The 25,221-nt window shown below is 40.5% G+C and overlaps 1 protein-coding gene and 1 long non-coding RNA gene across 2 annotated transcripts in view; both read right to left on the bottom strand.

The window, feature by feature from the left end:
* Positions 1-19,446: 19,446 nt before the first annotated feature.
* On the bottom strand, positions 19,447-22,546 carry LOC149800387 (uncharacterized). The gene is made up of 2 exons (XR_016420963.1): positions 21,588-22,546; positions 19,447-21,163 (listed from the first exon to the last, which is right to left on the bottom strand). It is a non-coding gene; the product is annotated as an uncharacterized LOC149800387 (long non-coding RNA).
* A 305-nt stretch (positions 22,547-22,851) lies between these two features.
* The window catches only part of LOC149800386 (von Willebrand factor D and EGF domain-containing protein-like), a 121,664-nt gene continuing 119,294 nt past the window's right edge, over positions 22,852-25,221 (bottom strand). Inside the window, exons 16-18 of the mRNA XM_089958411.1 lie at positions 24,331-24,521; positions 23,722-23,997; positions 22,852-23,242 (exon numbers count right to left, since the gene is read on the bottom strand). Coding sequence (XP_089814537.1) covers positions 23,123-23,242; positions 23,722-23,997; positions 24,331-24,521 — 587 coding nt within the window. The 3' untranslated portion in view covers positions 22,852-23,122. The remainder of the gene's footprint in view (positions 23,243-23,721; positions 23,998-24,330; positions 24,522-25,221) is intronic.

The following is a 25,221-nucleotide window of genomic DNA, read 5'->3' as shown; positions in this document are numbered from 1 at the left end:
TTTTATGCTACCCATCACTATTTTAAAATTTTTTATAAATCACTTCAATAGACTATCCACATACGCAAAGCAATCCAATCTAACTCCAAATATACACCTCAAACACCAAAAAAACCCATCATTTTAATCTACTATCCATACCAACTTACTTAACCACTTACAAACACAAACACACAAACACATACCCTCACATTTTTTAAAAAAGAGTTAGTGTTTATTTTCACACTACTCTACCTACACACATTGGCAAATCGATCGTTATTTCTTTTCTAGAGTATTGGGGTAGCCCTGAAAAGGACTGTTTTTTTGTTTGCTATGGCATTCTTTTTTTAGTTTCTAAGAATGCGATGTCCTCTGAGGATAGACTTTCTGGCGATAGGTCTGCTTCTTCGGAAAGAAAAGAAGAACTCTTTGGTGTCGATACGGCAATCGACAAAGCCTCTGTCAGGTTCAGGTTGCTGCTGCTGCTGCTCTTGTTGTTGTTGTTGTTGCTGCTGTCTCTGAAGTCTGTACTTCTCTGTCCATTCTTCTTTTTCCCTGTTCATTTCTTCTCTGAAGAGCTCTTCTATCAGGTCTTCAGTGATTTTTAACATTCTCACATTCTCTATTTCTTCTGGCTTCGGTATCAGACTGTGTCTGACCCTATGCAAATTCACGTAGGCTTCGTTGAGTTTAGCTAGTTTGGAGCACATCTTCTTAGGAGGATGAGTCGACAATGGATGGTTAGACTGGAAACAACCCGGTTCTTAAAGTCAAAGCGCGGACGTGAAGGAAAACATCCCCCACACGGTTTTTGAGTCTCAACGTTTAGTGAGTGTCATGAGAGGGATAGTAAGAAATGAAAGAGCATCAATCCAACATTCTTATAGCTAAACAAAAGACAAAGGCATTTTTTTCAAAACACAACATTTTTTATTCAAAAATCACTTAACACTAAACAACAACTCTAACATTTTTAACAATAATCCAACAATATAACATCAAACAATTTTTTTCAAAACACAACATTTTTTATTCAAAAATCACTTAACACTAAACAACAAGAACTCTAACATTTTTTAACAATAATCCAACACTAAAAGTTTCTCCACTAGGTAAAGAGGGATAACAGTCTTCCATGGTTTCTAGTAATCTAGGATGACTTCTCTCAAACTGTTGATTTCTATGGTATTATCGAATTCTGCATACAGGATGACGTTCACCGTTTCATCAGGGTCTCGGTCTTTAAACTGAATTTCCACACGAATCTGGCCGGATTTTATAGGGTGGAAATGTCCCTCGTCGCTGCCTTGGTCTGGAGTGAAATCGAAAGCCCACAAAGCGTAGCCTCCTGCATAATCCTCGTACGTAATACCGTGACTGGTATTGGTTCCTAACTGTCCGGTGGCTTCGTACAGGGACAAGTACGATCTCAAGTAATTCTTCTTGGTAAAGTCAGGTTCGAAAGGTCGGGTACACAAGGTCTTGCCATCGCGACTGACTTCGATTTTGGACACGCCAAAGTGTTGAAAGTAGAAAGGATTTTTTTCGGCAGCTCCGTTGAAGGCTGTATTCTCGACGATACCAACGATCAAACGTTTGGGTAACTGTCCTTGGAACAGATGATCTTCGATCATGGATCGCTGTCCCTTGGGAATGGTGAAGGTTTTCACTTCCACGCGTCGTATTGGATACTTGGAGGTCGTTCTACTCAACGTCTGACTGATGTCGTTTCCCACTTTAGGTAACACTTCCACACGGCGTACGTAGAGTCTGGCTTCTAGGATTTTGATTTTGTAACCGTCACTATCAGCCATCAAATGGAAAGCGGCACTGCTACGATTCAGTCTCAGGCGGACATCCACCCCGTTCAGCAAATACTTTTCTTGCAACCACATGTCCAAATGCAAACGATACATCAGTTCTAAACTTGTGTCGGCTCCCGTGATTCTCTTTCTTCGTTCTACAAATCCATAATTGTTGTCTTTCTTTTCATCAGTTTCCAATATTTCAAACTTGGTAGGTTCGTCAGCTTCCCATACCACACAGGCATTGAGATGAGTGTTCTTGGCATCTATTCCGTACGTCAAGAGATTTTCCAGGTAGGCACGATAAGGGTAAGTATCCATGCTGCTACTGACCAGTTTGTTATTCAAGTACAAGTCCACTCCACTGAACAAGGAATGCATGAAATTGTTGACGGGAGCTACTGCTTCATCGTCTATAGCACCTCCAGTCTTATCTAGAATTTTGACTTTCAGGTACAAGTAACTGCTATTCAGATCGATGTAATCTTCGGGCTGTCCTTTGATTTCAAACTCGATGGGAGCGGAATCGGTCAGTGAGGAGACGGGGTGAAATTCCACCCACTGGGATTCTTGCATCGTCATCATCGTGGGGGGCATGGCAAACAGATCCAGTTCCGTCTTGGAACAAGCGCAAGATTCTCGGTGCATCATTTTTTGTCTCTTTTTTCTCAATAATCGAAAACGTCTAAGTCTCGAACGGTTCTTCTTTTCTTGGCCTTTCTCGCTTGAAGTCTGGTGAAAGGGTGTTTTCTTCGTCGTCTCTTTCTGCCTTGTCCTTGCTGAATGCCTGACTCGGTAGCGTGCAGGGCATTTATAGGTGTTTCTCGTTGGCCTAAAATGTCTTTGCCCGTTTGCAGCAAGACATTTTTGCCTGCCCTCATGAAGGCTTCTTTAGGGTTTTGTTTGTCGATGATGACATTTTGGAGAAATTCTTTGCCTTGCGTCAGTGCCGCATCTTTCAAGGCGTGCAATCCGCGTGTCACCATCGGTTTCAACACTGGGGCCACCGAACGAAAGGCCGATTTTAACATATCTCCTAAGCCGTGTCCTCGCTGTCGTGCAACCCCTCGGTACACTGGATACATGACTTACTTACGAGTCGTGAGAGAACCGTTTTCGAAAATGGAGTTTCACCGTGACTTTTCCTTTGGTGAATGGAATATTTTGTCCCAGATCTCCTTTTATAGCAATGTTGACCGTGTCCAAATACGACTTGCTGACAGGCAAATAGTGAGGATGGACAAATTCGCGGTGGACGTGGTAAGTGTTTCCACCTTCCTCGTCAGCGCCCGTGGCAGAATCTACTTTGAAAGGAATGACACGCAGTAACGGTACGGAGGTGTGTCCCACCACGTTATACTCCACCACATCGGAGTACACAAACATCAAATTCAGTCCTTGGTTCAGTTCTACCGGGGCACGAAATAACTTGCTAAAAGACTCGTTGTCGTAAACGATGGGTAATTCGTTTTTCTTGATCATGGTCTTTCTCATGTCCATGTCTCCGCCCAACATGTCAAACAATTCAGGACAAAATAAAATGGACATGATTTTACTCCGTTCAAATTTCATCAAGAAGCGACGAGCTGTTTTGTGGTACTCCATGGTGACACTTTTGTTGACATGCTCCAAAGCTTTCAGAAACACGACATTAAACCTGGAGGTTATGGTGCTGACCAAATGTTGACCACTAAAATAATAGCCTGGGGGAATGAACAAGTGATAGGTGGTGTACTTTTGATTTTGTGTACGGGTTTTCTTGTCATATTTGACATTGCTATCCATCCACTGTTGCATTTGCTCGTCATGAACTTCCACATCAAAAAAATTTTGATTGGGAAGGACATTGAGGACTTGGGTCGGGTGAATCATTTCTACTAAAGCCACTTCCCAATGGGCTTCGTGATCTAACTGGATGGCTTGAGGTAATTTGGCCGTGTAACAGCACAACGTGTTCTTGGGAAACACCTCCATGGAACTGTCACTGGGTAAGGTTAAGTAAAACTGGTTTTGGTGACTCATAATTCCAGAGTTCTGTGGTTGTCCGAGGGGATATTACTGGACTTCAGAGGCGCGTCTCCGTCTAAAATGGGGTTCTGGTTGTGGTTGAAGTGGTGACTGGCACTGGCACTGGACACAAGGTTCCCGGGGTTCCCGTTCGAGGTGAATTTCAGGGAGGGATTAGGAAGCAGGTAACCGATGCAACTGCTCAATAAAATGGTCCACAATTGTTTGTCTCCTTGTTGCAAACTCAAATTGGCGATGGCTGCCCCGATGACACAATACACCACGAAGATTTGGCAGAAAAAGACGATTTGCGTTTTAGGCACACGTTCTCCACACCACACCCACAAGGGTTGTTTTTGTAAATCTTGCACAGAAGAACTAGGTGAAGGAGGAGTGGTCGACGTAGCTGCGTCTACTGTGTGAAAGGGCATGATGGTCACTTCTTTTTATAGTCGATGACTTGCGAAGCGTCGATCCAAGAATCAAAACTGGGTGGATATCCTTTCCAACGTACTTTGACTTCTTTGACACGTCGTTTGCCCACTTTACGGGTTCTGCGTTTGAGAATGCTTTCGATGTCGCACACGTCGTCTTCTTTTTTGGTCACACGTTGTAACTCGGGCAAATAAAACGTTCCTTTGAGCACTTCTCCGTTCATGTCTTCCAATTTATAGACGGCAGGATGACGGCCATGCACTCGTCCAGTGACACGAAACAATTCGGTCGTCCAGTTAGGTAAGTAACCTTTGTCGAAAGTGCGTTTGGTTTTGCCAATGCGCACCCAATCTCCTACGGCCAACATTCCACTTTTCTCGGGGACAGCCCTCGTCGGGGACGTACCAAACAGACGCTCAAACACCAACACTTCGTTGTCGGGAGTCACGTCTTGCGGGGCACGTCCGATGCTTCGATGGTAAGATTGGTTGTACGCTTGCACCAGGTGCGGTAAGATGTCGATGTACTTCAGAGTGTGGTGATGCGTAAAATATTTCCACATGCGTTCTTTCAAAGTGCGTTGAAAACGTTCCACGATGCTGGCTTTGGTTTCGGGATTCTCGGTGGTAAAAAAATGAATGTCACGTTTCTTTAATTCTTTTTGGAAAGCTTGGTTCAGAAATTCGGTGCCTTTGTCCGTTTGCCATCGAAGAGGGTGACGACCGCTTTGTTTCAACACCCGTTGCAGGGCTCGTACTAACTCGCTGCTCGATTTGGAAGTCAAGGGCACGACCCAGGCAAATTTGGAAAAGACGTCGATGACACAAAACAAATATTTGTAGCCACGATTGTAGCTGGCCAAATGAGAGACATCGGCTAAATCGGCTTGCCATTGATGATCGATGCCTTCCACTCGGATGCGACTTCTGGAAAACTTGCGTCGAATGGGTTTGTGTAAAGTGTAGGTAGCTTGTTCTTGTAACCATCGTTGCACTTGAGGTAAACGGAGACTTTTCAGTCGCGTTTTGGCAGCACGTTACAATTTTTGAACTCCTGCGTAACCTGCAGGATGGGAGGGATCGTAGTAAATGCTGGCTAAGACTTTTTCCATTTTTTTTTTGTGTTCTTTGGTGTGTTAATAAGACACCCACTCTTGGAGGATGCTACTCTTTTTTTCTTGGGGTATTTTCTTGGATTGCAATGCTTTGCGTGTGCGGCCAGGAATCGGTGTCGAAGAGGAGAAGGATGTCTGAGCGGGAGATATCGGTTCTTGTTTCACTTCTGTCTTCACTTCTGTCTTCACTTTCTTTTTCTCTTGTGAGGAAGAAGGGGTGGCCATCATCTTTTTAATCCATCCAATTCTGGAGGTAGGTGGTGTTGTTAACTTGCGTACTTTTTCTGGTGGAGTTTGAAACCCTTCCTCTTCTTCTCCTTTTTCTGTCTTGGTCACGGGTACTGGTGGTACTGGTACTGGTACTGGTACTGGTGATGGTGCTGGACTTTTCATCAAGGTCTTAAAATCTTTCAGAGTGGGTAGAGCTGTTTCGTCTAAAGCTTTCTGGTGAAAGAGTTGCAGTCGTTGCAAGAGTTGACCGTACTTTTGCGATTTTTCTGTTTCGGACAAATCTTGGCGATCCATCAAGGACTGCAATTCGTGTTGTAACTGGGACATCTCGCTCAAATTCGGATTGGGAGGTAAATGCGGGGTGTGTTGTTCTTGCCACCGATGGTATTCCATCCATCGTTTGTAAGGTACTAAAGCTAGTTTTCGTCCTTCCATGGGGTTGTCAGGGGTCGATTCTGAGATCTTGGAACTTCCGAGGCCTTTTTATCTTGCTCCCACCAGTCCTCCCAACATGGTTCCCAAGACTGCTTTCAGTATGGGGGAAACAAGAGAGGTAAAATACCTCCACGTTGCACTAACATCTTCTTTTTTTGACGAATGGGAATTTTCTTTTGAACCATTTGGCGAAGAACGTGACGATGTTTGCCTAAGCATTGTTTCTGGTGTTTGGACAAAGGGATCGTGCCTTTCAAAACGTTCAAACAACATTCGCACACGGTATCGATGACCTCTTTGGAGGCGGTTTGAATGAGTTTTTTTCGTAGGGGTGGAGAAGCTTTGGACAGGACAGATAACATGTCCCCATGTTTGGCTAAACGTGGTGGCAGTCCTTTCCTTTTCTTTCCTTGGGGTTTTCTGGAGGGTGACATCTTTGAGTCTTCAGGAGCACCAAAAAAACACTGATACCCGACTTGGTCACAGGCCTTTTTTATACTGGAACGCGTCGCCACTGATTGTCTTTACGTCGTATTAGTTTGAGGACAGGCATGACACGTCGTGCAGGGGTACGTAACGGACTAAATCGAGCCAGTTCTTGCTTGGACAAATCCAGCAAACTTTGTAACATGCCCGATCTTTCTTGAACTTTGATTTTGGGAGAAGGTACTTTGTGAGCAGCAGCCACTGCCACTAAATTGGAGGGTCCTGCCATTGGGGAAGTTCTTTTGGGGGTCATCAACGGAGAAGTTCTTGGTGTGATCAACGTCTCCAAGTACTCTTCAGTTCTGGGTGTCATTAACGGAGAAGTGGACAAACGTGAAGCTGCCGGAGACGCAGTCACCGCCGTGGCAGGTCGTGGTTTGCGAGTGTAAGGTTGCGTCCTGGCCGAAGTGCCACTCTTGCGACTAGTTTTCTGTGGACTTTTCTTTTTCTGGGGGCTTCTTTTCTTTTTCCGGGGTGGTGGTGGTGTCTGGTCAGAGGAGGGTCCTGCCACTGGAGAAGTTCTCCTTGGGGACCTGGTCTTTTTCTTCTTGGGACTTCGTTGGACTTTTGTCTTGGGGATAACTTTGGGGGCATTAGGATCCCATCTTAAGAGTGAGCGAATGATGACCCCTCCTAGAGTACCGCTCCCTCCAGGTTTCAAAATGATTTGTTTTTTGGTTTGAGTGTCGATGCGGGGATCGGCCAGTTGGACCAAAGCGACTTTGTTTCGATCAAAAAAGCGTTTGGTTTGATGAGGAATCTGAATGATTCCTTGGAGTAATTGACGTGCCGTCACCGTGAACCATCGTAAGACTTCTTTGAGACTAGCTTCTAAGACACGAGCTCGTGTTTGTGGATCTTTTTCTCGACTGATGCCATACAAGGCACGAATCAATTTGACGGGAACATGCGACTGAAGGGACGTCATGTTCGCACTGAGAGTGAGACAGACGAAAAAGGGTCTGAGGTTTTTATAGATTTTTTTATGGGGAGTGAAATGAAGTCGAGGACGGAGACGTGTACAGGACAGGCCCTCCGTCTTGGCACCAGTGGTGAAACAAGTGGGTACGAAATCGCAAATCCTCGGGAGTCGTAGGTTTCAAATCGACGAGTAAATAGGCGTGTGGAGTTTGAGTGGCATCGTCGTACGCCTGAGTCAACCAAGGCGTTCCTAACTGTTTGGCTAAGACTTGCACTTGCGATTTATCTCGAGGGCTTTTAAACAAGACCACGTAATGCGCATTGAGACTGATGGTGCGATGGGCTTTACTTTGTTGAAACAAATTTTGGGTGATGTAAACGACACTGGCATTACGGTGATGCCCTTTGCGCGTGAACCACAGTTTAATTTCTTCTTCGTCTTCTCCTAACATGTCGTCGAAAATGATCAAATGGGTTAGACGGGAGTCAGAGACGATGCCATGGTCTTCTTTAGGAATGCCTTCCACAAACACGATGGAATCGCCTTGACTTTCTCGCAAGAGGCTGTACGCCGATTGCCACTCTTTGTAACACCACACGATTCGTTGAGGGGGTCGATCGATCAAATGATGTTTATGTTCGATCAAACGTTTGACGAATTCGGTTTTGCCTGAACCGCTAGGTCCAGCAATGAGCATGTTAAAGGGATGGCGAAGATACAAAGCCTCCCAACTGGCACGATCTAAGTGTTCGTCGATGACTTTGACAGTAGAGGAAGAGGGAGCAGAGACAGCAGAGGTAGCCATGGTGTGAGAAATGTCACTTGTGACACGAAAAACAAACAAGACAAGAGTTTATATACTTTTTCAGAACACGTTTATTGAATGTTTTTTTCAAACATGAATACGAAAGACAAAAAATACATAAAAGCCAAAGGCTTAAGTACAAGAATGAAAGGCACATGATAACCATGAACGTGGAATAAACACAAGTGTCTGTACAACATGTTTTGGGTAAAGTTCTAACCAGTTCTATAGTAGGGGTAAGGTCACACAAGTGTCCTCCCGAAAGGGTCTTTCAGGCCTGTCCACGACAGTCCTGTCCTGGGTGACGGGTTCTTCTGGCACGTCATTAACACAGGTTGAAAAGTAACTTTTTTCCTTGAATAACTCTCGTGCATACTAGGACACCTCTTGTGTCCAAGCCTCAAAACCCTGGTCTCGGTGATGTCCAACATTTGACTCCTAACCAATCTGGTTTCTTCTTCGTCAACGACATGGTAAGTTACTTCAATGAACAATGAACTATCGATCTTGCCTAGGGTTCCTTTTCATATACAGACCAATACCGACGTGACCGTACGGTAAGGTGAAGTGATTGGGAAGTCGCACTCGCTTCTGGTATACAATTTGATAGACTTTTTCCAAGGGTCGACTGACGATGTGGTGAGTGGGTAAACGTACAATCTTGTTCGGTTGATAGGTGGTCACTTTAAAGTTTCCATCCTCTCCCGATTGCAAGGCTTCTTTCAATACCCCAAAGTTGACCACTCGACTGGTACGATGATTCAGAGTCAGTCCTTTCACTTTGCACGTCGTGTGCACTTCTCCTTGTTTGTCACGGTATTCGTAGCCGTAATTTTTGGGACCACCACTGACGAAACTTAGAATCTTGTCGTCGGGATGCTCGTCTGTCCAGGCTCCTAAACGGTCTCCTTCGATGTCAGGGTGCTGTTGACTCGGGTGATGGATGTAAATGCAACTGTCCGTGTCAAAGTACAGGACGCGTTCTTCTAACAGTTCTAAAGCTTCGTACAATTTTAAGCGAGCATGAGCTGTCACGTAAGCCGCAATGATGACATTTCCAAAAGGGTCGTCTTGTACAAAGTCCAGATCTTCTTCGTAATTGACCAAGATCAAATCCTCTCGAACGACGTCCACGTGTTTCATGTATTTGGTTTTGTCGTGAATCATCTGGAAGTAGCGGGAAGGTTCTGTCAAATATTCCGTCTTGGGTAAACACGGTCGTTGTGCCATTTTACCCCACAAGCAATTTAACATCACTTTGGCAAACGATCGCCTGCCTTCGTTTTTTTCGATGTGGTCTAAAGAGATGCCTTCTTGTTCGTAGTATTTCTCTTTGAATTTTATTTGGTCTTCGGGAGTGTGACACCAGGAAGGATAGCCGCTGGCTTCTTGCTTCAGTTTCAAAAAGGCATCCACGTAGTCGGCGAAAATGCCTTTCTGAGTAGGGTCACCCTTGTGGTACTGTTGTGTCTTGGGAAAGTGGCAAATTTCGTACACTTCTAACAGTTGGTATCCCATGTCCAGAGCTTTGAACAATTCCACGCTGACCCAGGTTCCCGTCAAGGCCCGTTCTTCCTGGCTGTGATGGCAAGGTTGGTCCTGGTTGCACGTTTCGGCACAAGTACGGCACAAGGGAAACATCAGTTTGCCTTGACAATGGTGAGGTAAGACGGGATGGTATAGGTTCGTGGGAGGCAAAACTTTACACTTGATCAAGCCTTCGTATTGTCGAATGTTTTTCAGGTCGATGTGTTCCGTCAGCAATTGCGGGTGCCCTACAGGAAAGCGACAATATTTGCACACGTAGGGATACAGCGAACACATGTCCAAGTATTTGATTTCTTCTCCTTTCTCTTCGTCGGCTTGGTACAGCAAACAGGTGGCATTGGTCCTTCCTCCGTACAAACTATCCCTCGGGTTCAGCGGGTCCATGAACTGGTAACTTTCCACGAGGCGTTTAAACTCGGGATCGGTTTTCATACGGTGATCGTATTCGTGTTCCCACATTTCCACCACTTGGTATCCTTGCTGTTCTAGCTTTAGGCGTCGCTGACAAGTGCCCTGGTACAGGTCTTCCATGGTCCGTTGTAAAAACTGATTTTTAGTGTCACGGTCAGGGTAGCAGACGGGACATCCGTGAAATAAGCAACCGTTAAACTCGTACACGATCTTGGGGTTTTCTAAGTCCCAGCCATCGACCGAATACGTTCCGATGGTCTTTTCGCCTCCTCCGTTGCGGGCATGCTGAATCCATTTGTCTTCCTTGTCGCACAAGTAATGTAACCAACGTAGGGCTTTGACCGAGTATTGACGCTTGACATAGTTGGTCGTTTGAGGACTGATGACAGCCACGGTGTTTTCAGGCATGAATCGTTGGCGGTACACTAAGGTACACGCTTTGGCAATGGTGCAAGCTTCTTTCAAAGGATCGACCCCTCCGTGTTCCATGAACAGTTCTCGAAATTTTCCACAGCAACGCCATAAAATGTCCACGTCGGAACGACAATACTTTAACATTTCTTCCTGAAAGTCGAAAGGGTCCGAGGCGTGAGCTTGGTACCAAGCGTAGAAAGCTTCTCGTTGTTCGGTACGCATGTTGTCGGGTTCGTAATAGTGAGCCTCAGGCAAATGGGGTAGAACAGCATGTTGATTGGCTTCCGTATTGAAAAAGTGTGGAAAGTACCCTTTAGCCATTTCTGTCATTCCAAACGTTTTAGGCATTCGGCTCAAAGGCATGGCCAAGTAACTCATCGAATCTTTAAACTGTACTTGTCCCACTTGCATGAAAATGATTTTGGCTCCGTTCAAAATCACTTTAGGACGTTCGGTGCCATGTTCCGTATAGTACCTCAAAAGAAACTGTCCATCGTATCCGGAGAATTTGTGAGCCATCACTGTGGCATGACGATGACAATCTCCGTAACGTTCGATGTCCTCTTGGCTCCACGTCTTGTCGATGGGGTCTAAGACCCATTGGTCAAAATCGGCTAACGTGTTTGGTCCCCGAAAGATTTTTTCACGCCCTCCGGGAATCTTGCTGCAGTGAGGGCAATGACTGAAGATAGGTTCTTGAATGCACTTCTCGCACGCTCGATGAGCCACGCAGAAATTAGGAATGTGAATGCCGGTCTCTTGCATGCATTCGAAATCGAAAAAGATGAAATTGCCTTTCTTCTTATGACCGTCCTCTTTCTCTGGTGGGGGATGGTATTTTTGCACGTAGCATTCGTGTTCCAAGTCCACGATGTGGTGACAAATGTGACATTTTTTCTTTCCTCGACATACGTATGCTTTGGCATTGTTGGTAAGTATGCCTTGTCCACAGGTAGGGCACAATCTCAAGAGTTGACAAGCACATTTCTGCTGTGAACCTTGCGTCTTCAGATGTTGCTGGTAACAGGCAGGGCTGACAAACGTACGCAGACAAGATGAACAAGGCACTGGTTCTTCGCTCAGACAGGGTGGAGAGGCCAAACATCCTGGGCATTTCAATCCACAATGCTTGTGTTGCTCTCGATTGTTATAACCATAATCACATTTCTCACAATAATAACCGTATCCCAGGAATCCAGTGATACTGGTAATGGTATCGAAATGGTCATCGTGATGATAGACATGAATGTATTTTCCGTCCTTAAAATCTTGGCCTCGAAACAACAGAGGCCCGCGCATTTCTTGAGGGTGCACTTTCAAGGTGTAGCGTGGAGCTAGGGCATCTTGCAATTTTTGCATCTCAGGAATGCCACAGGGTGTGTCTTTGGACAGTCCGGCTTGTTGTAACAGGAGTTCTGCTTCGCTTCGTTGTTTGGCTCGATAGGAACGTTGAATAGTGTTCCAGGTTCTTTTCCATTCTACCGTGTCGTTCTTGTTGGCATAGGTTCGTCCCACCACGATGGCTCGAGCTAAACACATCTGGTCTTGAGGGTTGTTAATTCGGACGAGACTTGTTTTGATGTTGCGAAGGTCGTCCACCAATAACATCTTTTTGCGTCCTGTCCCTTGAGGAAGAGAGACGTGAGCCATTTTCAGTGTGGCTTTACCATCGGTGATGTCAAACTCGTCATTAGATTGTTGTACGTGTTGAATCTTGTCCATGACTTTGGAAGGGGTCAGTTCTGCGGGTCTGCTAAACTCGATCCAAACAGGGGATTTCAAACCGTCGTGATCTATCGATAGTGTCAAGCGATCGTCTTCTTTGGGTTGACATTGTCGCTTGAGTGCAGTGAGCAAAGAATCCCACATCTCGGTGATAAACCCTTCTGCTTTCTCTAAGGGTACGTCGGCCTTGAAATCTTTAAACTTCACCGTGTAGGTGTAAGCCGTGGTTCTAAATTTTCTAGAGGAGCGCTTTTCCGTCTCTCGAATGGAATAGTATTTTTCAGGGTTGACTAAGGGTGACGAACTTGGTTTAGAGGGTTCGGATTCTGGTTCACTCATGTCCTCTTCAAAATCACTGGCATGAATTTGTGCCAAAATTTCAGTCCTGGTACGAGGCGATAGATCACGTTTCTGCCTCTTACTTTCTTCTTCTTTCTTCTCGAATGAATAGGATCGTTTCATCTTGAGTGCAAAACGTCAAATGACTCAAGTTCAAACACCATAGACTAATTTATAGTCATGTCAAACCAGCGCGTATATAAAAAGGGTGTGTCTTGTCTTTTCACTATTCATTTCACTCTCAAACCGAGCACAACGATGGAAGAGACTAACCAAATCGAACGTTTCGTCAGAGCTTTGCGAGGGGTCATTAGAAAATTCTCTTCAGACCAGCCGACGGACTACTCTCCTTCCTTTCGAGATAAGAGTCAGGATACTTGCTATATCTGTCAGAAGAAAGGGCATTGGTCTTCAGAGTGTCCAGACCGTCAAAAAAGAAAAAAACAGGGGCTAAAAAAGACAAAAGTCAAGATACCTGTTATTATTGTAAAGAAAAAGGACATTGGTCTCCAGATTGCCCAAAAAAGAAACAAGAGGAGTCAGAAGAAAAGAAGGATTCTTCGGAAGAAGAGAGGGATTCTTCGAAAGAAGAGAGAAATTCTTCAGAGGAAGAAGAGGAAGAAAGAAGACAATTCTATTTAAAAGAAGCAAAGAAACAGGAGAAGAAAAGAAGAAGGGAAGAAAATGAGGTAAAAACGGTGAAGAAATTCAAAAAACAGAGAGACTAAACAAGGAGAAAGAAGAAGTCAATGAACTTTTAATTAAAGTGTTCTGTGGTGAATTGTGAATTGGATTGTAAAAAAATGGATAAAAGAATACATGAATGATATAAGGTAAGTGTCTTTGAGTTTTGATTTTAAAATAAGAAGCTACACTCACGCACTCATACACAGACACGTACTATAAGGGTAAAATGGGTGGGGTTTATTTTTGAGTTATTGGCAAATTGAAATTGTATTTCTTTTCGAGAAATGTGGGTGGCCCTGAAAAGGGCCTTTTTATTTTGGTGTAGGGGTGAGTTTAACCAATCAACTTTAACTGCCTTAAGCCTTTGCCACGGCCAAGGCCTACTTCTGATGATTGGGTTAAAATCACTAAGGGTGGTACGACAGGCTTAGTCACAGGGTTGGCGTGTTTAGCTCGGGAAGGTCGTATTCTCTTCGGTCGTGATAAAGAAGTCTGATACATTTGTTTCAGACTTCTTAACTCCGCTAAAATGTCCAACAGTACCGTAGCCGTTTGATTTTCACCCTCTTGTTTCTTTGCTGCTACTTCTTCTTGCTGTTGTTGCTGTTGTTTTTTTCTTACCTCTTCTTGTTGCTGTTGCTGTTGCTGTAGGAGAAAAGCTTGTTCCGCTTCCTTTTGTCGTTGCATAAATTTCTCCAATTCTTCTTTCTGTCTCTGTCTAAAATTCTCAACTTGCGGTAATGAAGAAGGTAACGAAGGTTCCGGAACAAATTCTTGCGAGGTAAGAAAATTCACAAAATCCCAATGTACCTCTTCTGAAAGTAAGTCCGGGTTCCCTTGGGCAGTCTCCCCTGCTGGTGCACCCCAATGGATCGTTTTCTGAGTTTCCGTCATGTTGAATCACTGTCGCATAGATTGACTGCACACAAGCGCTAGCGAATCTATATAGACCAACTGACGTCACAGACTACTCTCTTCGGATTGGATGCGGGCTGACTGAATTTTGTAACGCGTGTTTGGATTGGTGAATGAACTCAATCCGTTTCAATCCTACCTCTACCTATAAATAAGCGCAGTTCAGTGCATTGATTCACTTGTTCTCGTCGCTTCAAGATGTGGACCGATGTGCAATCTTCTACGCTTGTGTCTTCCATGATGTTCCGGACGGACATACCCATGTATGTCCGATCCAAGTGGACCGTTGTCCACAGGACAAACACCAGCCTGTGGATACGTAGGATCTACGTTGAAAGACAAGGATGCCTGAAAAGAGTGCTGATTTACGGACCAACAGTGAGACGTAGCCTAAGGACAAGAAGAAGACCAATGCGGTACCCTTTATGTTAATGAATACATTAACATAAACCCAAGGGCCCTTTTCAGGGCCAGCCATATTTCTCGAAAAGAGATAGCCTTTCAATTGCCTAAATTTAAATTTAAATTTAAAAAAAAATTAAAAAAAAAAAAAAAATCCCATGTTCAATTCCCCTTGTCCCTAAACAAACCCAAACTCTATTCCCCCATGTTAAATTCCCCTTGTACGTAGAGTGACCCACTATTATTCGCCATGTTAAATTCCCCTTGTACGTAGAGTGTCCCACGATTTTTCGCCATGTTAAATTTCCATTGTACGTAGAGTGTCCCAGGGGTCCCTGTAATGCTAATTCCCATTGTACGTAGGGTATCCCACTTAACTACTTTGGATGGTTCCAGTTAATATTTAATATTTAGTGGTGATGAATATGTTGATGAAACTTTTAACCAGTCTTTTAACATAATTGGACATATTCAAAAGTACCATCGTGAATGAATTTGAACTCCGACACTTCAACATTTCGCACACTTTTACATTAAACGTTTTCAATAAAAAGTTATCTTAATTAAATTTTCCATTTCATTAGATTTGTTATAAACACACAGTAAAACTTTCAAATTAACCACATCGACTCAACATTTTCCTAAATTCGAACTACCACTTGAAACAAATATACTCCAGAGAATACGCCCACTTATGAAAGCTCAAATCATTTAATGTTTACGTGTAGTCATGTATGTCAGCCAGACAATTTTGGCTACTACCCTGGTCAAAATCAATTTATACAAACTCAGCAAATGAACAATTTGAATACAACCATGCATTATTGTAATATATATTCGTTTTACCTGAAGTAAATATCTTTCTTAGACTTGCATGTTTCTTAAATAGGATCTGTACAATATAATATCAGGTCCAGACCCGTATATAATACACTATTACCAGGTCCGTCTATTCAAGACTGATTCCAGATTTTCCATATGCAGTTAAAATAAATATTAATAAAAGATTAATAAACAAAGAATTCATTTCGATTTCATCTTTGCTTCTACGTAACTCTGATTGACACATGTGTACCAAGCTGTGGTCATATATGGTACTTTACCCTGGTTCAAAATGTATTTAATGATAATCCGACATAATCCATTTAAAACCATTGTTATAAAATTTACCTTTCCAAGAGCATGTATATTGAAATATACAGTGCTTTTTCATATTGTTGAGATGTGTAAATTGTAGTGTAAACTCACTGGAAGGATTTCCTGTCACATGGACACATCTTTTATAGCTTTAAAAAAAAAAAACTAGAAATGACTGTTGAAGGGCAGTAACTCTTATAGGATGATCTGCAGCATGCACAAATTATTCTAAAAGTTATCTCGCTTGAAGTAGGGGTACAATTAATTTTCGCTGTTCCTTAATTCTAATATTCACAACTATATATTTTTTGAATATATCTTTCGTAATATACATCGGCAGGCGACCATATTGTAGAGCTGATTAGCCGTCAGGGAGTTCGCAAATATGATTGTAAGGACGTTTTTCTTCATGCACGAATATCATGACGTAAACAAGAAAAGATGTGGTATTCACTTTATACTTAAGTCGTGTTGCACAGTAAAGTTTGACATACGATAATGACGTAATCGTACGCGTCGTTATATTCAGTCTCTGTTAGATTTAGTGCAAAGTTTGCTTTTCCCCGGTGTTAGTTACTTCATAACATATATTTGAAATACATATACACGACGTATCATAATATGTTTTGATTGTTTTAAATATTTACCTGGCCATCATGCACGTGCAAAATGAATTTTTGTGAGCATATACAGTTTGTTTTATCTTGATTCTAAATTTAGAACGTTTTGTTTACGTTGACAACGTAAAGGCCGACATCATGTAGTCTGATCTGCTTTTCAAATCAATCCAGAAGTAATGGTTGTCAGCTAACTAATATTAATGTTTACGTTACTGTATAGTTACAATTATGCAACAGAAAGAAAGTATCAGCCTGGGGCATCGTTAATCCACTATAACTCTTTAGAATCCCCTCCCGTTGCTATTTCCGAATCTGTCCCTATCATCTATAAGTTGTCTTATCAATTAAAGTCCATGGTAAACCGCCATGTTCAGAAGCTTCTATAGCAACTCTTTCTGCATAGTATCTAAACAACTTTTAAGCTTATCCTCGGATAACAGTGTTAACTTCATGAAGGCTGAATTTGCCTCTTTTTCTATAAATCTCATCTAAAGGCTGTAGTCGAACAAAAAGGCAATTCCACTTCTGTACTTATCATTGAACGATTACACAAATGATTCAGATCATGGTTAAGATTTCCGCCTTCAAATTCTACAGCTGCATTTCTGGTGCAAATTTAAATCTAAACTCTGAGGACGGAGCACGTAGAGACGGTATATTTTACATGACGGTCAAGTGATAGTCTACACTTTTTGGAACATCACAAATTATATGGCTTAATTAACGGTCATTTGCCCATGGCCAGCACCTAGTCACATCAATGTCAACTTATCAATCATTATGTATTACTAAATCACATTTCTAACATAAATATGTAATCAGAGACTTATGCATTCGACGAAAATGTTCATTTCATTTAACTCAAACAATTGCATATTTTTCTATTGATCTGCGGGTTTCTCTCACATTACATTTTTTTTTTCATTAAATTGTTAGGATGCCAATTCATCTTCATATCAAATGACATATAGAAACCACCAGATGCAAAAATATGTTTAGAGGTAGCTTTAGAATCGTCAACTGTATTTTTTATATATTCAGGTTTAATGCAGTTTTGTGTAAATGTGATACGCGAACGAGTTCGACGGAGTATTACACTCCCTACAGTACGTCTTCTTGCTTGTTGGAATTTATGTAATAACCGTAGGCGACATCATCACCACATATTTACTACAAACTAACTGTGAGTACCGTGTTTTAGTACGAGCAAAGGTCGAAATCAAATTGTGTTTAAAATAAAATGGAGTTGTTAGAATCTATTAAATGTCACAAGCACATTTAATTATTACAAATTACGTTCATATCTGAAACCTCGTGCACAGCTTCACAGTATGTGTACTTCTGTACCATTTACTTGAAACATTTTGGACAGTGTGTCTCGAACGAGTAAATGTCACTCGTGCAATAAGGCGATTACTGGCATACACAATAGCCCTTGAATGCCCCAATCTGACGATAACTTATCACATAGCTCACGTCAAATATTCCAGACACTCTTAAACGTCATACTCAGAAGTGGTGCAATTTTCAGTTTGGAATATTAGCATTGTGCTAAAGTAGAAAATGGCCAGATACTGCGCACATTCCTACAGCCATGATTTATCTACATATTGATATCATAACTTTGTTACACAAAAACGCTCAAGAGAAAATAACTACAGTCGAGAACAAAACTTGACTAAATATGATGCATATTGCTAATCCTACAGTCATGAATCGTTTGTCTGTTCGTATCTGAACTTTACCAGTACTCGACATGGATTACGAAACCGTCACACTGCTAAATATTGCAGAACATCAAACATGTATACGTACATGTCTTGTTGGAAAAAGTGTGGGTGTAAAATGGTGTTTAATTTCTGGAATCAGTGTAATATTGTAATCAATATTGGTGATAAATGTAACATTTTTAAACTGTCAGTGTCAGGACATTACTTTGTTACAAATGACTACCAAATCCACTCTTTATATCAGTAAAAGAGATTACCCATCTGGTCGATGGACACAGTCCATCCTAAGCCTGCCTTGTCCTATAAACTCTCAACCTGATTCTAGCTCTAAAAGTGTTTTTAAAGAAATTGGTTTACATATAGTAAATTTCAATATTCGGCACGTACGCCCAATATTGTCTAGTCTCTGAGAAACATTCCTTAATGACGTTTTTACTTCCACAAATGTGTGTATTTTCGTGATTTCCAGTGTGGAACATCGGTGTAGGATAGCTCCTTCGTGCCTCCTACTTGGCCTTTATCTGCCGATTACGAGTAGATTGCACAAAATGTAGCAAACATTTCCCGATTTCAACATCACATGACCTTCCTCTCACAATAATCAAGATAAAAATTATTTCGATGAAGCAGGTTTTATTTTTTTTTAAATCTACTTCCCAATATTATTTACATGGGTAAATGAATTCTAGATGAGAGTTGAATCGAGGTATATTTCATTGTTGTTTTTTTTTTTTTGTTTTTGTTTTTATCGATTAATATTTTGAACGGGCGTATAGTTTATTTGTTCACCTGTTCACATTTGAACAAGCTATCTGCAGTACACAGTTCCTACGTAGTGTGTTACCATTACCTTAGTGGTTTGTACCATTATTCGTTAAAAGCTAGCGTGTTCGTCATTTAAAGTTAACGCTGCATTTTTCAATTCTTCTGTGGAAACTTTTCACTCTCTATCTTAAGGGAAAGAGAGTTTTAATAAATATTTTACTTTCAAAAGTTATATTAGTATTTACAATACACCGTTTGTACCGTCGCGCATGTTTTGTTTGTTTTCAGAAATGGGAGAGAAAAAAACCCTTCACTATGCTTCAATAGATGATAGGAACAGTCGACTCTCGTTATCACAATTTTGACTCCTTAAAACCTTGTGTCTAACATAGAATTCTGACCCCGAGTGTGGAATTTCTCTATCTTTCTACATGTATATGAAGGATTCTATCCATGATCGCTCAATATCCACAGGCTAATCCCGTTTGAATTGGAATCAGTCGAAACAAGAAAAAGAAAGCAAAGCAGGAGTTTGAGTACACATTATTACATTGTTTATTAGCATTTAAAGCAATAAAAATGGATACACGCATTCAATATACAAGACATGAACTTCATCATTGAATACAAAGTATTAATCATTACATATGACACCAAATGAATTATATTACTGTTGACCGAATCACATGTCAATATATATATTAAAACATCACCAGTATTGTTTGCAAATCAATAGCGAAATTGTACAAATTATATATTAATTCGTAGGTGATTGGTTTTATGTTTGTCTGTTAAAAAGCATTTCTGAGTAAATATATAAAATATATGAGAATGCTGAGAGCACAATCCAGATAATATTGTTTTAAGATTTTTTCTTAATGTTCAAAGTAGTGAACAATGGAACAAATAAAGTAGACAAATATACTAATTATTTTAACTATTTATAAGTTTGTAAATACCACAATAGCTGACAATCGGACTTTTGAATTTGCAAAAGCATGTTTAATATTATCGAACATTTTGGAGTTAGATCTGTTTGAATACATGTATACGAGATTTCCTACTTTTTATTTGTTCAATTTTATTTTACAAATATTAAATCTTGACTTTGCAAATATTCGACGCAGACGCCAAAGTTTTACTGAAGTGGACAATTCTAGAAACCAGAAAAGGTCCGCATCCAGGTATGTTTGTTTACATCGGAAGCTTCCGTTTCTTTAAAAGCCCAATATGTATAGCATTGTTAGAAATTCTTTTGCTACAGTGAGGTTAGAAATTATAAATCAATGAGGTTATGTGCATTTTTTTATCCTGGATATTTTTGTTTTTAAAATGGGGCGGGGGAGCTTACATACACATGAGACCCCGGTGCAACAACATCCTGACTATTTGGTGTTGGAGACATCTCCAGAAAAGAACAGAAAATGAATCAAGAGAGATCTCAAAGGGCACAGGAATCGATTCGCTGAACATTTATAACTTTACACTCAATTGCCTATGCCTTACTTTCCAATGATTTATATTTATTAACGGACTGTGTGACCATAATATTGCAAATGGACACATGGTCGAACTGGATAAGGAAGTGCGCGTATCCATTGATTCCGCATTACGAGGTATAAATACATGATTATCGGAAAACATAAGGTCAGTTATGGTAACAAATATTAGCAACGTTCAGTTTTCGACTGATTTTAAATCGTTATTCTGAAATGAAGTATGTTCCACATGCATTTTTTCATTCTCTTTCTTCGTGCTTGTAAATGATTCAGGATATACTAGTATTTGCACATTGTATCATAATGTCATGTCTGCTAGAAGGATATAATAGATTCCATTGCTGACGCTGTTTCAACTTTAGTTTTAACAGCTGATGATAAACTGCAATGTGTTGTGTGATTTTCTAATTCATCAGTCAATTAGTACACAAAAATACAAAATATATTAAAAAAGTTATTAAAGGTTTTTCTTGTGACTACCCATCGCTTTAATATTGTCTTCTTCACCATATTCAAACTTGATACACATTGTTTGTATCGTTTATGTCGGCCTCAAGAAAGTCATCGAAACAGATGCTGGAGAATAAGATCTTTCATCTACCAACGATTCATTCACTTTTGGGTTACCGTTGTGGAGTGGATTTTCGTGTGGCTGTTTGGTGGCTCCTCCGATTGAAAGTGTGGTGTTGACATACATATTTTTCGTCGGCTTGTGTAAGTCAGTTTTTGTGTTAGAGCCTCCGCATATTCTAAAACAAAATAGCAACAGTGTGTACATCATCAAATTTACCACTCCTAATATGCATTGATATTTTAAAGCCTTTTCAAAACAAATGGGTATGCGTTGAATCTGGCAATTATTACCTCTCTCTCTCTCTCTCTCTCTCTGTGCGATATGAATGGGTCGCTCTATCTCCAGATATGGTTGCAAGATGGAACTAATCGCTAATTCAAAGAGATAATGTAAGTCACATCCATCCATAATGGAAGCATTGATATACGTGGATTTTCGTTACACACATAATGTCACATAACTTGAAATCGAAACTATTCTACTCAAGAGAAAATAGTTACGTACCTGAAAAAAAAAGGACGCAGAAATAAGAACATTGCATTCGATTTATGAAGAATTTATATTAACAACGAAAATTAGGAAAATATACCAAGCCTCACCTCATTTGTTTTTTTAAGTGCATCCTGATGACAAATACTATAATTATAATTATTAGCATCGTTCCAATCACACCCACTACACAGGCAATGATCACTGTTTCGATGTGCAGTGGTGATTTGCTGATCGTGCTTGTACATTCTGAAATATAAATGTGACAGAACTATTTATATTATCTATATTGACGATCAACAAGCTTTTTGCTAAGAAACAAAAACATGAAAATTAGCGAAAGAAATACTGTTAGGTTGAGTGGTAAAGATTGTTGTGGTTATTGTGTAAATCATATAATTGTGTTGTTTATGGGGCAAATTATGTGTCCTCTGGTAGGTATTCTTATATTTTGGTAATGACTGTACTATCTGTGAACGAAGAGGAAGACAAAGAGAAAATAATAATGACGACAATCACGATGACGCTGATAATGAAGATGGTGATATGGTAAGGATGAAGATTATACAAAAGATGGCAATAAAAATGAGTGACGAGTATGAGAAGATTGCCACATTGAAATACAACTATCCTACCTAGTGCTTTTCTTATTGGCCATGCTAAATTTGACCTCGGCCTTCAATATATCTTAAAAGATGTTTCATGAATATCCTCAGTAGAATCAGATATATTAAACTGATCTTTAGTATACAGCTGTCGAAAAGATCAAGCTTCCTTTATTTTCTGGGGACATTTATTAATCAGGTTTTTTGCGACGTGTAGACTCCCAATCATGAAAATACACTGACCATATATTTCAGTGGGTCTTCTGGTCAAAGTGACTGCTATTCCCCCAAAACATTATATTTCAGTGGGTCTTCGGGTCAAAGTGACTGCTATTCCCCTAAAACATTATATTTCAGTGGGTCTTCAGGTCAAAGTGACTGATATTCTCCAAACACATTATATTTCAGTGGGTCTTCAGGTCAAAGTGACTGATATTTCCCCCCAAAATTATATTTCAATGGGTCTTCAGGTCAAAGTGACTGATATTATCTTAAAACATGCTGCTTTGTATTCATTATCTTCTTGTCTCAACGATTTCGTACACATCGGTGAAAGTACGAGGAGACGAAATCAAGATAGTATGGAGTCCGTATGATTCGGTTGATCAGTACAATAATTACTTTTAGCTGTGTCTTAGACTCTAGGAACACAGTCGAAGATCATATTGCATTGCGTCCTATGAAGTTTTCTGTTGTAGGTGAATGTAAGGCTCAACCCTTGTTATCTCATGGCAGTCTGTCTGCAAAGTATGAGGAGCACGATTCAAGATGAATACGTGTTAAATCATGACGACCTACACGTGGTATTAAGTGCTGAGTATATAATTTATTTGGCTTGTTGATATTTTCAATAGTGAATAAGACATGTACACTAAACGCCATCCTTCTACAGATCAATATGACAGCAAAGAAAGCAGACAGACGTTGCCATTTCCTGTCACCCCATTTTAGATAAAAAATTAGCACATTTTCATATATTCTGTAATATACATTTATCGAGGGTATTTTGACTATTGTATCCTCAGTGAAGGTACAATCTATTATAACTCACCACCCGTAAATGAATAAGGGTCAGTCTGGGGTCGGCATGCTTTGCAGGAATCAGTAGGATCATGTTCACCTTGGGAGTAGCACACGCCATTAATATAACATTTTCCGGCCTGTGTTAGAATGAAAAACAAGCGGTGAAAGAGAAAAAGGAATATCTGAATTTTGTTAAAACCTGTTTATATCTTCCTTTCGTGTAAAATCAATTGAATGTCTTTATATCTTTTCATATATCAGTCTGTAAAACTATCAATCCAGTTATCTAATTAGCTATACGTTTGTTGATGTACAGTTCATGCATTTTTTTTACTTTTCTATTACAATTTGCTTTTTGTTACTGCCACATGATAAATTGTGTTTGCAGATCCTAGAGGTTATTCTGTTTCTTTGATGTTACATCTCAGAATTGTGCATACAATTTTCAATGTAATGGACTGAACGTTTTGACCTTATCTTTTAATTAAATCTAGTTTTTCTTGACATACTGCATTCAAGCAATGGCTATTTTTATAGTGTCTTTTGCTGGAACAGCTTCAGAGCATACACTATTATTATGTGGACATTGGTAACATCCCACAACTTTAGTATTTACCAATATATAAAACGTTATTTCATTGCTTTTGTCATAGCCTTGGCATTCGGCATCGTAGATGTAGAAGTATTGTGTTGCACCGTAATTAGTTCCATCATTGCTTAATGATACTCTGATACCAGTTGCCATAACAACAGTTTTGTTCGTAGCCTTGTAGTTAGATGACCGTCTTGAAAGGGTGTCGCATGGGACAATCATGTCAGCTTCAAAGGCATTCAGGATTTGCAGGTCCATGACATTGGTCCCCACAATCTCCAAAGTTCCGTTGGAAAACACCTTTAAAATGGAAACATCATGTACATGAGTTTTATCCCATTATTACAACGTTCATTGTTTAGTAACATAGCTAAAGTTTACAAACATTTTGTGCAACCATAGCTAAATATAAGCACAGTATGACTTCAATCTGAATGGATAAGAAAGGTAGAGAAGTGTGACTATCGTAAGACCAACACCAATGTTTAATATTGCTGGCGTACTGCTTTCTTTCATGCAAAGCTACCCCGCAGTGATTAACAACATTTGCTTGTTAATTATTGTCATGTAGTTATTAACGTACACAGATTTTATTTTAGTTTATATAAAGCAAACGAAAACGATAAAGAATACCTCAAAACTCTCTAACTTTTGCTTCGTTATTCCGTCCACAAAGCGGTTCCCATAAATAGGGATTAATCCACAGCATTCATCGCTGTTCCTGGAACAAAGGCCTCCGCTGTACGTATCAAGCAAAGCAGGGGGATCCGCCTTTGAAAAGGAGCAATCTTCTTCAATGAATGGATCTTGACAAAAACAGGTGCCTAAAGAGAGCAAAATATATGCATTGTGTCAAAGAACTGTATAGATTCTGCATTTTATGCTATTACCATTTGATTTTTTCTCAACTCAGCACGTTTAAAATGACATACTAGAAAGGTTCCGTTTAAGATGATCCACTTATCTTTGATGCTCAGAGTGGGTGCTTTGTGGTGCATGCTACTGCGTTGACTTGGGATAATGAGTATTCCCTTTTTTCTTAGATATGTGACTAGACTTCTTTGGATGCAATAACCTTCATTTTCAAGAAAGGAATTATGCATTTCAAACAGTTCTTTATGGAAATATTAACTTTTCAGAATAACTCTTTCACAGCTGATGTAGCAACATAACGTATCTGATGATAACAGTACCCAAAGAAATATAGTTCACATATTGGCCCAGGATAAGAGGTTTCTTTAAAGCATTTAGCCAGACTCCAAATCCGCTTGCCCAAGTTCACTCTAATTACTGGTACTATTTTGAGACAATGTCTGTACAATATGCTTTATATTACTACTTTTGTGTATGTATTTACTTCTGAACAAAATGTATTTCAGACTAATTGTCTGACACTGTCTACTAAACCTTTTGATATAATTTGACAATGATTTCTCATGGTCCTGATGTACAGCCACTTCTCGGCAGTTTTTCTGATACTGTAAAAATCTCCACTTGTTTATCGCTGTGTGAACAAAGAACATC

The sequence above is a fragment of the Sinohyriopsis cumingii genome, chromosome 5 (assembly GCF_028554795.1).
Source record: "Sinohyriopsis cumingii isolate HCF-2022 chromosome 5, ASM2855479v2, whole genome shotgun sequence".
NCBI lineage: Eukaryota > Metazoa > Mollusca > Bivalvia > Unionida > Unionidae > Sinohyriopsis > Sinohyriopsis cumingii.
The sequence above is the reverse complement of the archived record's forward strand: the minus strand, read 5'-3'. Positions and strand labels throughout refer to the sequence as shown.